Source organism: Arvicola amphibius, chromosome 1 (assembly GCF_903992535.2).
Source record: "Arvicola amphibius chromosome 1, mArvAmp1.2, whole genome shotgun sequence".
Taxonomy (NCBI): domain Eukaryota; kingdom Metazoa; phylum Chordata; class Mammalia; order Rodentia; family Cricetidae; genus Arvicola; species Arvicola amphibius.
In genome coordinates this window covers 180,659,986-180,673,440 of record NC_052047.1, presented here as the reverse complement: position 1 = coordinate 180,673,440, position 13,455 = coordinate 180,659,986, and the positions used below count along the sequence as shown (strand labels likewise).

Below are 13,455 nucleotides of genomic sequence, written 5' to 3'. Positions count from 1 at the left end.
CTCATACACAGAAAACAATAAAAATAAAAATAAAACAATAAAAAGTTAAAAGGGAGCCCGCTCGCTTGTCAGACACCTCCACGAAGCCCTGTAGACTCAGGTGTGACTCGGGTTGTTGCGTATTTTCAAGCCCCAACTTGAATTCACTGACTCACGTGTGAGCGGTGCCACACTGGTGTGTTTTACAGTGACCGGGCCTACAGTGGTTCCCATTGTCTGAGGGTAAGTTATAATTACAAAGAGCATAGCTGGCCTTCCCTGCAGGCCAAGCATCCATCAGCAATGTGATATAATTTAGGAGGCAGCCTGGGAAAGTGTCTGCTGCATTAGACAGAGAATTCACGTTGATTGGAATAGGCGGACCTGTGTCTGGGTGCCTGCTCAGCACTAATTAGCTTAGTCTCGGAGGAGGGCACTGAATCCATTTTACCTTGGCTCTTTCATCTGGAAAATAGAAGTAATACTATATACTAATAATATACACATATACGAGGAGCATTGTAACAGTGACTATGTCAAATCAACATCGGGAATATCCTTTTCCCCTAAAAACACCCTGGTTTTAACTTCCCAGATACCCCAGGTTGTGTCCTTAGAGAGCTCCACACAGGATGAAATGTCCTGGAGTTCTGGTTCAGAATCACATCACTAAGGGACCTGGCTGTTCCCTGACACCAGCACCGGTTAGGAGTCACTGCTCTGACAACAAGCTTGGGCCCAGAAGTGGACGCGATCCTCCTGCCTCCAGCACAGAGATCACTAAGTTGAATGAATGGAACACTGTTCTGGATGCAGAGGTAGGAGGTGCACATGAGCCCACCTGAGCCCACCTGAGCCCACCTGAGCCAGGTTCCCCAGGTGGGAGGCTATGCCCGAGCAGAAGACGAAGGATACATGCTTAGACATAGTGCTTTCCTGCATCCCCTCGTGTGCTTTAAACCAACAGTTCTCAACCTCTGGGTCAAGACCACTTAGGGTGTTGAACAACCTTTCACAGATATCACCTAAACCCATTGGGAAACCCAGATATTTACACTGTGATTCATGACAGTAGCAAAAGTACAGTCATGAAGTAACATCAACAATATTTGTTTGTTTGGGGGTCACCACAACATGAAGAACTGTATTAAAGGGTCACAGCATAGGAAGGTTGAGAACCACTGCTTCAAACTATACCTGTTAGTGCCAACCTTTAATCCTATGTACTCAAGAGTCTGAGGCAGAAAAGTCACAGGTTCAAGGCCATCCTGGGCAATTTAGAAACACCCTGTTTCAAAATAAAAAGTAAAGGGAGGGACTGAAGATATGGTTTAGTGATAGAGTACTTACCTAGCATGAAAGAGGCCCTGGACTCCATCCCCACTACTGAAAACAGGAATAAAAACAGAAACTGTACTTAGTTCAGGTGTAAAGCTATATAGAAGGAGGAATAAGTTTTTAAAGGACATATATAGATATAGATATGGATATATGGATATATATCACTAGACAAATCAGGAGACAAGAAACACATTTTTGGTGATAGACTCAAACATAAGAAATATATTTTCTTTTTAAAATTATTTTTTGGGTGTGTTTTGCCTCCATGTATCTCTGTGCATGATGTGCAACTGTGTGCATGCCTGGTGCCCAAGGGGACCAGAAGAGGGTGTCAGGTTCCTTGGAACTGGAGCTACAGATATTTATAAGCATCCATGGAGGTGCTGGGAATCAAATCTGGGTCCTGTAGAAGAACAGCCAGTGCTCTTAACCATGGAATCATCTCTCCAGCCCTGGTAAATACATTTTCAAAAAAGAAGTTGAAAGCCAAGCATAGTGCCACACACCTGTAACTCCAAGACCAGACAAGATGAGGCAGGTAGAGAGTTCAAGATCATCATGACCTTACCTAGTCAATTCCAGGCCAGCTTGGGCTATATGAAGTCTTGTCTCAACAAAACAAAACAGAGCAACCAAAATACAGAGAAGAAAATAAAAAGCAGAATCCTAAATTCTGAGAAAGTTAATTTCTATATATATGTGTGATTTGTAAGGTTTTATTATTTTTAATTAATTAATTGATTGATTGATTGATTGATTGATTGATTTTTCTCCAGCCTGATCACGGTTCCCCTTCCTAAGGCTTTTATTCTTAAGCATGTATTAATTGTACAAAGTAACGAGGGGACTTCTGGCTTCACAGCGCATCCACGTTCAAAGATCTCAGTTGCCATGCCAACCCCAAATGGCTGGGCCTCTGTGTTGAGTGCTGTATTTTAGGGTGAATGTTGTTGCTTGTAAAATGATGGTAGCACTACTGCGGGTGAGCTCAGTGGGAGAGCCTGCCCAGCAATACAAGGCCCTGTAGTAGAGCCCTCTTAACACAATCACACACAATTTCTCACGCACACACACACACACGTGCGCGCACACACACTAAAATAAAAGCTATTCATTTGAAACTTCAAAAGTAATGAAGAAAATCATGTGTTTTAAAACTGTTACTGACCACTCTGTGTCTGGATGGTGGCAGTGGTTGTATGATCTTGTGAGTTTACTAAGCATTGCTATATAAATGGTGAGATTTGGACTGTGTGTGTTTCGCTACAATCAAAAGCTTGTTTGGGCCAGCAAGACCGTTAGTGAGTGAATGAGCCTGCCAAGCTGAGGTCCATTCCCTGGGCAGCATGGAAGGAGAGGCCTGATTCCCAAAGTTGTATTCTGATCTCCACATGGTACAATGGAGCACATACACATTTGTGTGTGTGCATACACACAAACAAACAAATGAATGTAATTTTAAAAATTGATAATATAGACTATTTAAGGGGCCATGATCATAGTTTTCTTTGACCAATGAGATACTACTTCAAGGTTTTTCTTTAAACGTATTCTTTTGTGTTGTGCTGTCTGGCCCTGTTTAAGTGTATGACTAGTATGTGAGTACTTCTGTAAGTGTGCACATGTGTGTGGATGCTAGAGACAGAGACCCACATGCAGTATCTTCTTCAGTTGCGCTCGATTTTATTTTGTAAGACAGGTTTCTCATTCACCCTGTAACTCGAAGGTTCAGCTAGACTGATTGGCTTGCAAACTCTGGGATCCTCCTGCCTCTGCTCCCCAGTGCTGGGATTGCAGGCACACCCACAGGTGCTGGGAGAATACACTCAGGTCCTCGTGCCTGTTTGTAAAGCAACAACTTTAAAGAGTGAACTTTTTCAGCAATCCTAAAGGTATTCTTGATACACATTTCTAGATGCTTTTTTAAAGAATTGCAAGGTTTCTTTTCAATCCTCTACCTTCCCCTGCCAACCCCAAAATAAGATAGTGGATATTTGTAGAATCGTCCCTGTTCTTGGTTGTGCCAGATCCAGCCCAACTTCTGTTTATAACCTGGCTCACAAGTACAAGCATGCCATCTGCCAGCAGAGAATGTTTGCAGATGTCTGCAGGAAAATAGAGACAGGGAAGGGTACTGGAAACACCTGTGATCAGCTTCCGATGGTTAGTGGCTGTTAGCTATGAGTGTGAGTTAGCTGTTGTGTCAGGTGTACACGGGCTCTTTGCTCCAGACTCTGCAGGGCCTTTCTGCCTAGGCCGTGGAATAATGGTGCTGCTCTTCTTCCAGCCTGCTCAGGCACCACCAATACGTCCCAGGCCTGCAGAGCCCCGGGATGGTCCCTTCTACTATCAAACCAATACCACCCTGTCTCCTTCCCTCTCACTGATGTCTGTCCTTTCCTCTTTTCTTTCTGCCCCTAAGCAAAGCCCTAGATGCCATAAATACTCATGCTTCCTACCAGCAAAATGTTTGACCTTGGAAGCCAATAGGTAGACTGGGTGCCATCTCCAAGGATAGAAGGGAAATTGGCCATAGAGGCTCATGGTAAAGGTGGTCATCTTCTCAGAAGAGGGCCCAAGTTGAAATAAATCACTGTGTCATTCAGAGAGGGCAAAGTTCATGTACCTTGGAATCACAATTCATTTTGTGTGTCACCCTTACCAGTGACAAGACTACATGAGTTCCTCAATTTCTCGGACCAAATGTTCTAATCTCTATAAATGGGAAACCACAATAGTATAAATACTCTTTACCCCACTGCAGACATAAAAATTGTTAAGAATGTTCTTGTCACTAAAGAAAGTGTGTTAATGACAGGTGCTACCCTGGGTGAGGTTGTGACACATGCAATACCTGGTGCATGCATCGTCCACAGCAGGGTTTACTTCTGTTCTGGTTCTTTCTCCAAGGCTCTCTGCTGGCCTGGGGTAGGCTGGTCTTTCAGAACTGTCTTGCTGGGTCTGTGCTTCAGTCAGTGTTCTGGGCTGTGGCACTGGAAGGAAGAGGCGCCTTGTTCCTATAGGATAGTATATATCCCAGCCGAAGACCTGAGCCGGGTGGGAAAGATCAGGGAGAAGGTTTGGTCAAAAGAAGCAAAGCAGTCATCCACTAAGCTAACCCTGGGACTGTTACCACATATCCCTAGAACTTAATTTTCTCCCTTGGGGCAAGATGAGGCTGGCCCAGATTATACCCAAGGTCTCTGTCACTTCTAAATTCTAAAGTGAGGAGCCTGGTTATCAAAGCTAGACAGTTGAAGCAGCACTTTCTGGGTCTCATTGTTTGCATCTATAAAACGGGATGGGGCCGCTCACTCAACCCAAGGAGGTTACTCTGGCTACCCTGCCCTGGAAGGAACTGTCAAAATATCTTGCCAATTACACGGCATTGTTCAGAAGGAAGCAACTGTGGGTGCTGAATTCGCAAACCTAAATATAACACCAATGATGCCACAGGAAGGCCAAGCTGGAGGAGGTGGACATGGGGAAGTTGAGGCCAGACAAAGAGTATGGAGGGAGGAGGCTAGCCGTCTGAGGGGAAAGAAGCTAGACATCAAGGGGAGGGCGAGGAAAGAGGCCTTTGGAGGATGTCTGTGGCAAATAACAGAACAATCAGTAGTATCTGTTTCAGAATGCTGGGTCAGGAGCCGGTGATGTCACATTTAAGACAAGTTATCCTAGAGGAAGGTGTGTAGGACTTAGAGAAGCTTTGGCTTCTTTCTGTTTCTTTACTCTGATTTTGCAGAGACCAGAGGAGTTGGGCAAGCGGTGAAGTGGGGAGGGATCCCTGTCTTGCCTTCTAGAGGACAGTCTTTGTCTTCAGTTTAACTTGGGAGCTCAAGCGGGGCTGGCTCCTAGAACTGTGGAGTAAATAAGGCACCAACAGCAAATCATGACATCACACTTTAAGGCGTGGTCTGGAAAAATAAGTAAATCAAGGTAAAAAAAAATTGAAGTAAATACAAAAAAGAATATGAAGAAGTAAATATTGGAAATTTAAATGTGGGGCTGGGAGAAACACGTCAGGTAAAACACTTGTGCACAACGGTAAGGACAAGAGTTCAAATCTCCAGAAACCGTGTAAATAGCCAGTGGGCATCAAGACTCACCTGCGGTTCCAGACTTGGAGCAGCAACAGTATCCCCAGAGCAAGCTAATTAGCAAAGGCAGCCATATGGATGAGCTCTGCACTTGAGGGACTCTCCTCAGTGAGCGAAGTGGAAGAGAGACGGAGGATGACTCCTTCCACATGCACCAGCACACAGGTGCACATGAATCACACACATGCATCCCAGGGGGGTGGAGAAAAAGAAATTTTAAATGAAGACAGGACAGTGTTATTGTTAATGTTTTTTTTGTTGTTTGTTTTGTTTTGTTTTGTTTTTTTGTCTCAGCCTTCAAGATGGCACACTAAGCAAAGCTTTATGCCAGAGGTATTTTTTTTTTCTTTTTGCCATGACAGAACTAAAACCCGTGGCCTTGTGTTTCCCATGCTCTACCATGGAGCTGCCTCCCTAGTCTGTTTTTCTGAGACATGTCTCACTGTATGTCCCAGACTGACCCAGAACTTGTGGTCCTCCTGCCTCAGTCTCCCTGGAGTTGGGGTTAGTAACTGCAATGCCACGCTAGGTGGGCAGCAATGTCCGATATGAAAGCTGTCAGCCTGAATTTCCAGCGGGGGAGCTCACATCATTCCTGGTTCACCATTCTGGAAGCAGACTCAGCAGAGATGGTCTCACTGAGCTCCCGGCCACCAGTGTCCCCCACCCACACTGTCTCCATTCTCCCCACTTAATCTCGGCACACCCCAGGAACGGACACTGAGTACTTCCTGCTGTCTGGGACTACTAAGGCTGAGGCACCCGCCCTTCCCTTAGCTGGCGAGCCTCACTTTTGACAGCAAACCTCTCACAGTAGCCTTGTCCCTTGCTACTCCGAGCTTCCCACCAGGCTCCAAAGGTCCCACAGGATCCTACTTCTCAGCCTTTGTACTTCCTGTTCCTCTCCCACGCCTGGCATTTCCCGGTCTGTTCACATGACAGCGATGGTGACAGAGAACTCAGAAGCTTCAAGCCTGAAGATCCAAGGACACCAGATTTTAAGCTCCATTTTCCTCCTTTCCAGCGGCTTCCTGGAAGTTTAGCTTTTTCTAAATTAAATACATATTACAATTTAATTAAGAAGATAAAAAGAAGTGGGCTGCGGCTATAGCTCAGTTAGCCAAGCACACGCCTGGCATGCGTGAGGCCCTGAGTTCAATCCCTGGCATTGAAAAATGAAAGTCCTTTTTAAGGAATCTGGAGTCAAAAGTATTAAACCATGGAAACTCTCAAAATGGGTTGGAGGGGGCTATTTCAAAACAAAGAAACCAAGGGCAGAAACATGGCAGGTAAATTTACTTGCTATCAAGCCTGTTCCTGGGACCCAAAAGATGGAAGGCAAGAACAGACATCAACAAACATATGGATGTTTGTTAAAATAATTCTAATTTAAAATATAAATTTAAAATAGAAGCAGTTTTAAAGATACATTTGTAATAAGAAGCAGTAAAGAGATTGAGTGTATTCTTTACACACACACACACAGAGAGAGAAAGACAGAGACAGAGACAGAAAAAGAAAGAGTGGGGGCAATGAGGATAACAGAGAAAATATTATTCCAAATTAATCCTAGAAACAAGTGGCTGGAGACACCAGACCACCCATTTGTATGAGCAGAGAGGTCCCAGAGGTGCCTGAGATGACAGGCTTCTGCTAGAAGTCAGAGTGAGCTCCAACGGTGATGAGCCAAGAGGAAAGTGTCGAGCTAGCTCAGTGGAGACCAGGGAACTACTGCAAGCCCATGAGGAAGGGAAGAGCAAGTTGAAGTTTGAGACTCAGAAACAGAAGCACTGAAGGCCGTCACAGCGCAGAGTGGAGGGCCTCCCAGCCTGGTACAGCCTTTTCCAGGTAGGAAGCAGGAGCGGCAGGCTTGGACCCAGATGGGCTCAGGAGGCAAGGCTAAACTTACAGCTCCCGAAGCATGAAATGCAAGAACTGGATCCAAGGCTGAGTCAGATGAAAGGGGAAGGATATGTCGGCTCTTTACAGGGTTTGCTTTCCTTTGAAACTCTGCTAATCCAAAGACCAGCCCACAAAGGGATTTTCTCTGATCTGGTTGCTTTGCATTTGGTCTTTTCTGGGAAGAGAAGTTGGGGAAATGCCAAGACGCTGGGTCCCCTTTTCAAAGCCCAGCGAGTGCAGAGGGAGCTGAAAGAAAAACCAAGATACTTCACACATTACACACACATACACACAAACACACAAACACGCACAAACACACACATACACACAAACATGCAAACACAAACACACTCAAACACATACAAACATGCACAAACACGCACACGCAAACACACACATACACACCTTTAATTTTTTTTTGGCTAGGCTTTTGAAAATATGTTGTGGCAAGTACAACCATTTTCGAACCATCTTCTGTATTTAATAAAAGACAACGGGACATGAATCTTGTCAAATGTGAACTTTCTTGGACTCCTGTTTAGTAACTGGCCACACCGCAGTACGGCTGCTTTCCTCCAAGACCCCTCACCTTGGTGCTCCATAAACCATCCTTCCAGAATTTGTCCCACCCTCGAATACCTAGGGATGTTCTGAAGATCAGCTGTGGCCCTCCCTGGTGTGTTCTCACAGACCAGATCTCCAGGGCTGGAGGGATTGGGGTACACAAAGCTCTCCTACCCTGATAATGCTGTCTGAGGTTCTCAGCCTCAGCCACACACTGGAAACACTTGAGAGCTGATGACTCTGAGTTCCGTGGTCTGGAGTGAGGCCTAGGTTAAAACAAACAAACAAACAAACAAAACAAAACAAAAAAACCTCTGGGTGATTCTACCTCCAGGCCTAATTAAGGCCACTTCTTTAGCGTAGCCTATCTTCCGAGGAGAAGTTGTAATGAGATTGATTGTCCACATGCTCGTTGGGAAGACAAGTTGATGTGGGATAGTGATGTGTCTGTGGTTTGTGGGGTTGGCATTGCTGCTGTGCTACCTAGCAGGTGTGAACTATCTCTGCTGGTGTGCTATGCTGATCCCAGGTACAGGGAGGGACACCCAGCAGGTGGGAACCATCCCTGCTGGTGTACTTGTTGAGTGGAGGTAAAGGAAGAAGGCAGGCCACCGACAACCACAGCTCTCCCTTGTTGGAGGTAGATGGGATGGCGTGCTGTTGACTGAAACAGAAGGCTGGGCACTTTGTTTGTTGGGCGATGAGATATCACTTCACCCAAGTTAGAATAGCCACTATCAAATGACATATTTGATTTCAAGGGTGTGGAGGAATGGGAGCTCTTACACACGCACGGTGGGAATATACTTCAGTGGTTAGTGTTATAGAAAGGGACATCCCCCCAAAACTAAAGAAATAGAACTACTATATGATGATCCCACTACTTGAGGTGCGGAAGGAAATGGAGTCGGTTAGTCAAAGAGACGGCAATATTCCCATGGTTACTGCAGCACCAGCCACGGGAGCAAAGAAATGAAAACAGCCAATGAATAGAAAAACAAAACGTGAATACACATCAATGGTGAGATATCACTCAGTCGTTAAAACCATAATGAAATGGGCAAGGAGGTGGGGAAAGAGGGGTGAGAAAGATTTGCAGGGTTTTTTATTCCCCCTCTTTTTGTTGAAAACAGATTTTTTTTCTCATACAATATATTCTAATTATAATCTCCCCACCCACAACTCCTCCCAGGTCTTCCCCACCCACCCAAATCCACACCTTTTGTTGCCTGGGGAACCAGGCTCCAGCAGCACAGGTGTCAAAGGGGAATCCACAGAGTGTCCTGTGACTTTTTAATCTGATGGGGTAAGGGAAAAGACACTCACACACTCTTTTGATGACTTCCTTCTCTTGTTCTTCTGCTGTATTCTTGTCTCTATAGCTTATATACCCCAACAAAGTCTTCCAGGCAACCTAGGAATTACACTATGGCTGCATTTTATTTTCCAAGAGAATGATTATAATGAATACAAGTAAAAACATATTTTCATCTCTCTTCCATGATTAAAACAAAGTCATCCCAAGAACCCACATCCGTTTGCATCTAAGTAGCCTGTTAGAGATTAACAGAGTGAAAGCAAGTGGGTTACTTTTCTCTGCAGTCTTTTACTGGCGGGCTGTGTATTGAAGTTACAAAGGAAGAATCACTCACTTTATTACTTATCTTGAGAGGTAATCTTATAAAGAATCTTAAAGGGACCACAAACCTAGACTTTCATACATGAAAAAAAATCAGTCAGCTCTACTTTAAATCTTTAGGGTGCCTACTCACTCATCAATAGTTTCTTAGATCAGGAGATTGAGGGCAGAAATGGGTACAAGGAATTAATCATCACCTTTGAGCATCAATTAATCCAAGCAAGAAAGGCATGTCAGCTAATGATAATTGGGCCGCTTTGTTCTTATTCCCTGACCTGAAAGGGTTCCTCGACTGTGTGCCTTTTTAAAACTTTAGATTGTCTTCGTGGTTTTTTTTCACCTCAAAGCTATTTAACAAAACATCTTAGTCTAACTTCAAGTTATTTTCGGAGCTTTGTTTCAGCTATGATGCACTCCAAAACCTGTAAATACTCTCATTAAGATTAAGAGAATTTAAGCTAGCTGGTTTATAAGGACTCAGTTGTTTGTCTTAATCATTAACCTAAGCCACAGTCTATGTGACTCCTCAAAGAAACTCATGTGTCCTAGCTGTGTGACACTTCCTTGTTTTATTTTTGATCATCAACACTCTATGTGAACTAACATTATTATTACCAATTAGACAGTACAGTTTAGGAAGAGATCATCTTCATAATGATCCACAGGTAAGAATGCCCAGTAAAACAGGATGTTTCATGGGATAAACACTCTACCTCACATTCACACCATACCAGATCCCAGAGAAAGATGACAGTGCACACAGGTGAAGGCACAGCAGAAGCAAGAGACACTCTGGAGACAGATCTCAGGGCCTTGGTGAGCGGGGATTCACCCATCAGGGATTGGCCTCCTAGGGGGCCGTCCCCCTGAAGTCAACGGCCATCTGCTGCTCCTCTGACATGGCCAGCTGCACAAACCCTTCCCTCTCTCTTGTGGGAAACAGACATCTAAGAAAAAGGAAGAAGAAATAAAATAAAATAAAAATAAGATAGGCAAAACAAGCAAATAGAAAAAAAGAAAGAACCAAAGGAAAAGCAGCAGAAGAAATATACACAGACAGGATGTCACACACATTTGCACACACAGAAATCTCATAAAACACAAGATCAGAAACCGTAATAAAAAAAAAAACCCAAAAGATCTTTAAAGTACAAAAATGCCCAGACAAATTTTATGTTGGCCATCAACTGCTGGGTGTGGGGTCAGCCCTGCGGTGTGGTTAATTACAGTTTGATAGCACCAGTAAGTTCTGATATTCTAGGAGAAAGGAAATTCTGTTTCTAGCCTAGTAATGACAGCTGTTTGAGAACTGTAACATTCGTCCTAATGTGAGCCCTGCACAATGTGAGTATGTGTTGAAATGCTACATGGACCTCATAAATATGTCCAACCTTATGTGTCAATTGAAATAAAAATACAACTGATTCAAAAATTGAACATGTTTATAGGCCACCATCTATATACATAGATATATTAAGAGTAAATATAAGGTCACAGTTGGCCTCAGTTTTATAAACTAGGTGCTTCTGTGCATTAGCTATGAAAGCCTCAATGGAATGTTACTAGCAGAGACTGGGATTAAGAGGGGCCGTGCTTAGTATTGTTCCCATAGGGCCTTCCACAGCACCATCCATACAGACACATGTACTACACGGATCTGCTCTTACACGACTGCACAGATGCTTCTTACCTGCTCCCCCTTTCCCAGCCTCCAAGCCTATAGAGGTCGCTGATCTTTTACCGTCTCCACAACTTTCCCTTTCCAACAATGGTATGTGCACAGCTAGAATCAGATAGCACACAAACTCTCTTCACTGGCCTCTTTTCACTTGTGGTATGTTTTAATTTAAAATAATCAGAGGTCACACTCCATCACGAAGTCAGGGCAGGAACCCAGGAGCAGGAACTAGATCAGAAGTCCTGAAGGATTCCTTCTTAGTGGCTTGCTCCTCATGGCTTGCTTAGCCTGCTTTCTTATAGTACCCAGGACTATCTACCACAGTGATTTGGGCCCTCCCCCACAACAATTATCAATCCAGAAAATACCCCCACGGGCCAATGTGGTGGGGACATTTTCTGAGGTTCCCTCTTCCCAGATGACTCTAGCTTGCTTCATGTTGTCATAAAGCCATTTGGCTCACTAGGAAAGTACTCCGCTATTGAGTTACATTCCCACATCTGGAATTCTTTATCCAGTGATAGGTATGAACCATTGTATATCCAAAGCCCTACTACCAGGTGGCATCTTCAGCTTCAGTCATTCAAGTCACAGTGCCCCGCGTCACTATTTCTGCTAGTGACCTCTAGAATACCTACTAGGAATGACAAAGCTGCCCTGGGGGGTGGATTAGACTCCAAATAGGGCCAGTGCCTTTTGTTAATGAAGGTAAAATTGTATTGCAAAAATCAGCCTCGGTGTTAATATTTTGTTTGTGTTTTTTTTATAGACAGCTTCAAAAGATGGTCCATGATATTAAGAACAATGAAGGTGGAATAATGGACAAAATAAAAAAGTAAGTTGGTCTCTATTATTTATATGAAAGAGTCAGTCCATGCTGAGTGAAGAACAAAGCTCTCTGTCCTTGCGTGAGGACCATGTCACCTCTCACCTTCTTACTAGGGCCAGGAAGCCATGGTGGTTAGTCCACATCCTGGAAACAGGAAAATAAGTGAACTAGACTTGGGATCTGTAATTTGTCATCTCTGTGAAGAGGTGTGCTGGGCCCGCCTAAGGCACCTAGCAGGAAAACTACTTGGACGACCACTGAGCTGAGATACAAGGATGATCCTGGAGAAGCCAGCAAAAACTCAAGGAGATGCAAGCTGGCTTCTCTTGTTCAGCCTTGTCTAGGTGCTGCCGAGGCAAGCAGGCCTTGCTTTTTTGTGATGTCATATAGCTAGTCTACATTCTGATTTCTGCTCTTTTAATTGTTACTTTAAAATCACGTTTCTGTGAACTCTGGACGAAGTGAAGCCAGAATCCTGGTTTTCATGTGCACCCAAATCCCTTATATTAAATAAAGAAAAGACAACAGAAGTTAGACTGGGTTCCCTGGCACACGACTGAAATCTCAACTGTTGGAGAATTTAAATCAGTCTTAAAGAGCTTGCAGGGCCCTAGCATGAGTAAGACCCTGGATTCAATCTCCAAACGTACACACACACACACATATACACACACACACCACCACCACCCCCACCACACACACACACACACACACACCACCAACACACACACACACACACACACACCACAGAAATTGTACATGCTTCTTACATTTACCACTTAAAATCTAAGTCAAGATGAACAGAGAAATAGCATTTTGTCTTTTGAGATAAGGTTTCACTGTGTATTTGGCCCTGGGTTACTTTGACTTGCTGTGTAGACACAGCTGGCTTCAAACTCACAGAGTTCACCTGGTTTTGCCTCCTTAGTGAGTGCTAGGATTAAAGGCATGTGCTGTCACTATATGCTTTGTGTTTAGTCTTTAAATTTACTTTTTAATTAATGTAATACAGATTCACCATGGGGAAAAAAAGTCAAAGAATTTGAAACTTACCAGGAATCCTCACTTCCTCATATTCTCCCCCTAACCTATTCTCCCAGAACAGGCATCGTCCTGGGTGAGTCGCCATGCATGCACACCTGTGTGTGCTTTCACAGACATGTGTACTCCAGTACTACATGTGCCCCCCCCCAGACATTTTCGTCTTGAGTAGCACCATGCTTCAAATACCATTTTACCTGCTTATGGTGATGGTTTTACCATAGACCTCTTTATTAGTATGCAAAAATAAACAGCATTTTTTTTTGTAAGAGTTGGCTAATAGTCTATTGTAACAACAATATAATTAAAGAAACTGACTATATACTGGTAGGTGTTTTAAAGGGGAGGGTGTTTTTCTAACTGGTAATGTTTCTTTGGAGTG

At 43.9% G+C, this 13,455-nt stretch overlaps 1 protein-coding gene across 1 annotated transcript in view; it reads left to right on the top strand.

Moving 5' to 3' along the window:
• The window catches only part of Blnk (B cell linker), a 62,256-nt gene that overhangs the window by 7,010 nt on the left and 41,791 nt on the right, over positions 1–13,455 (top strand). The window contains exon 2 of the mRNA XM_038342702.1: positions 11,973–12,038. Coding sequence (XP_038198630.1) covers positions 11,973–12,038 — 66 coding nt within the window. The remainder of the gene's footprint in view (positions 1–11,972; positions 12,039–13,455) is intronic.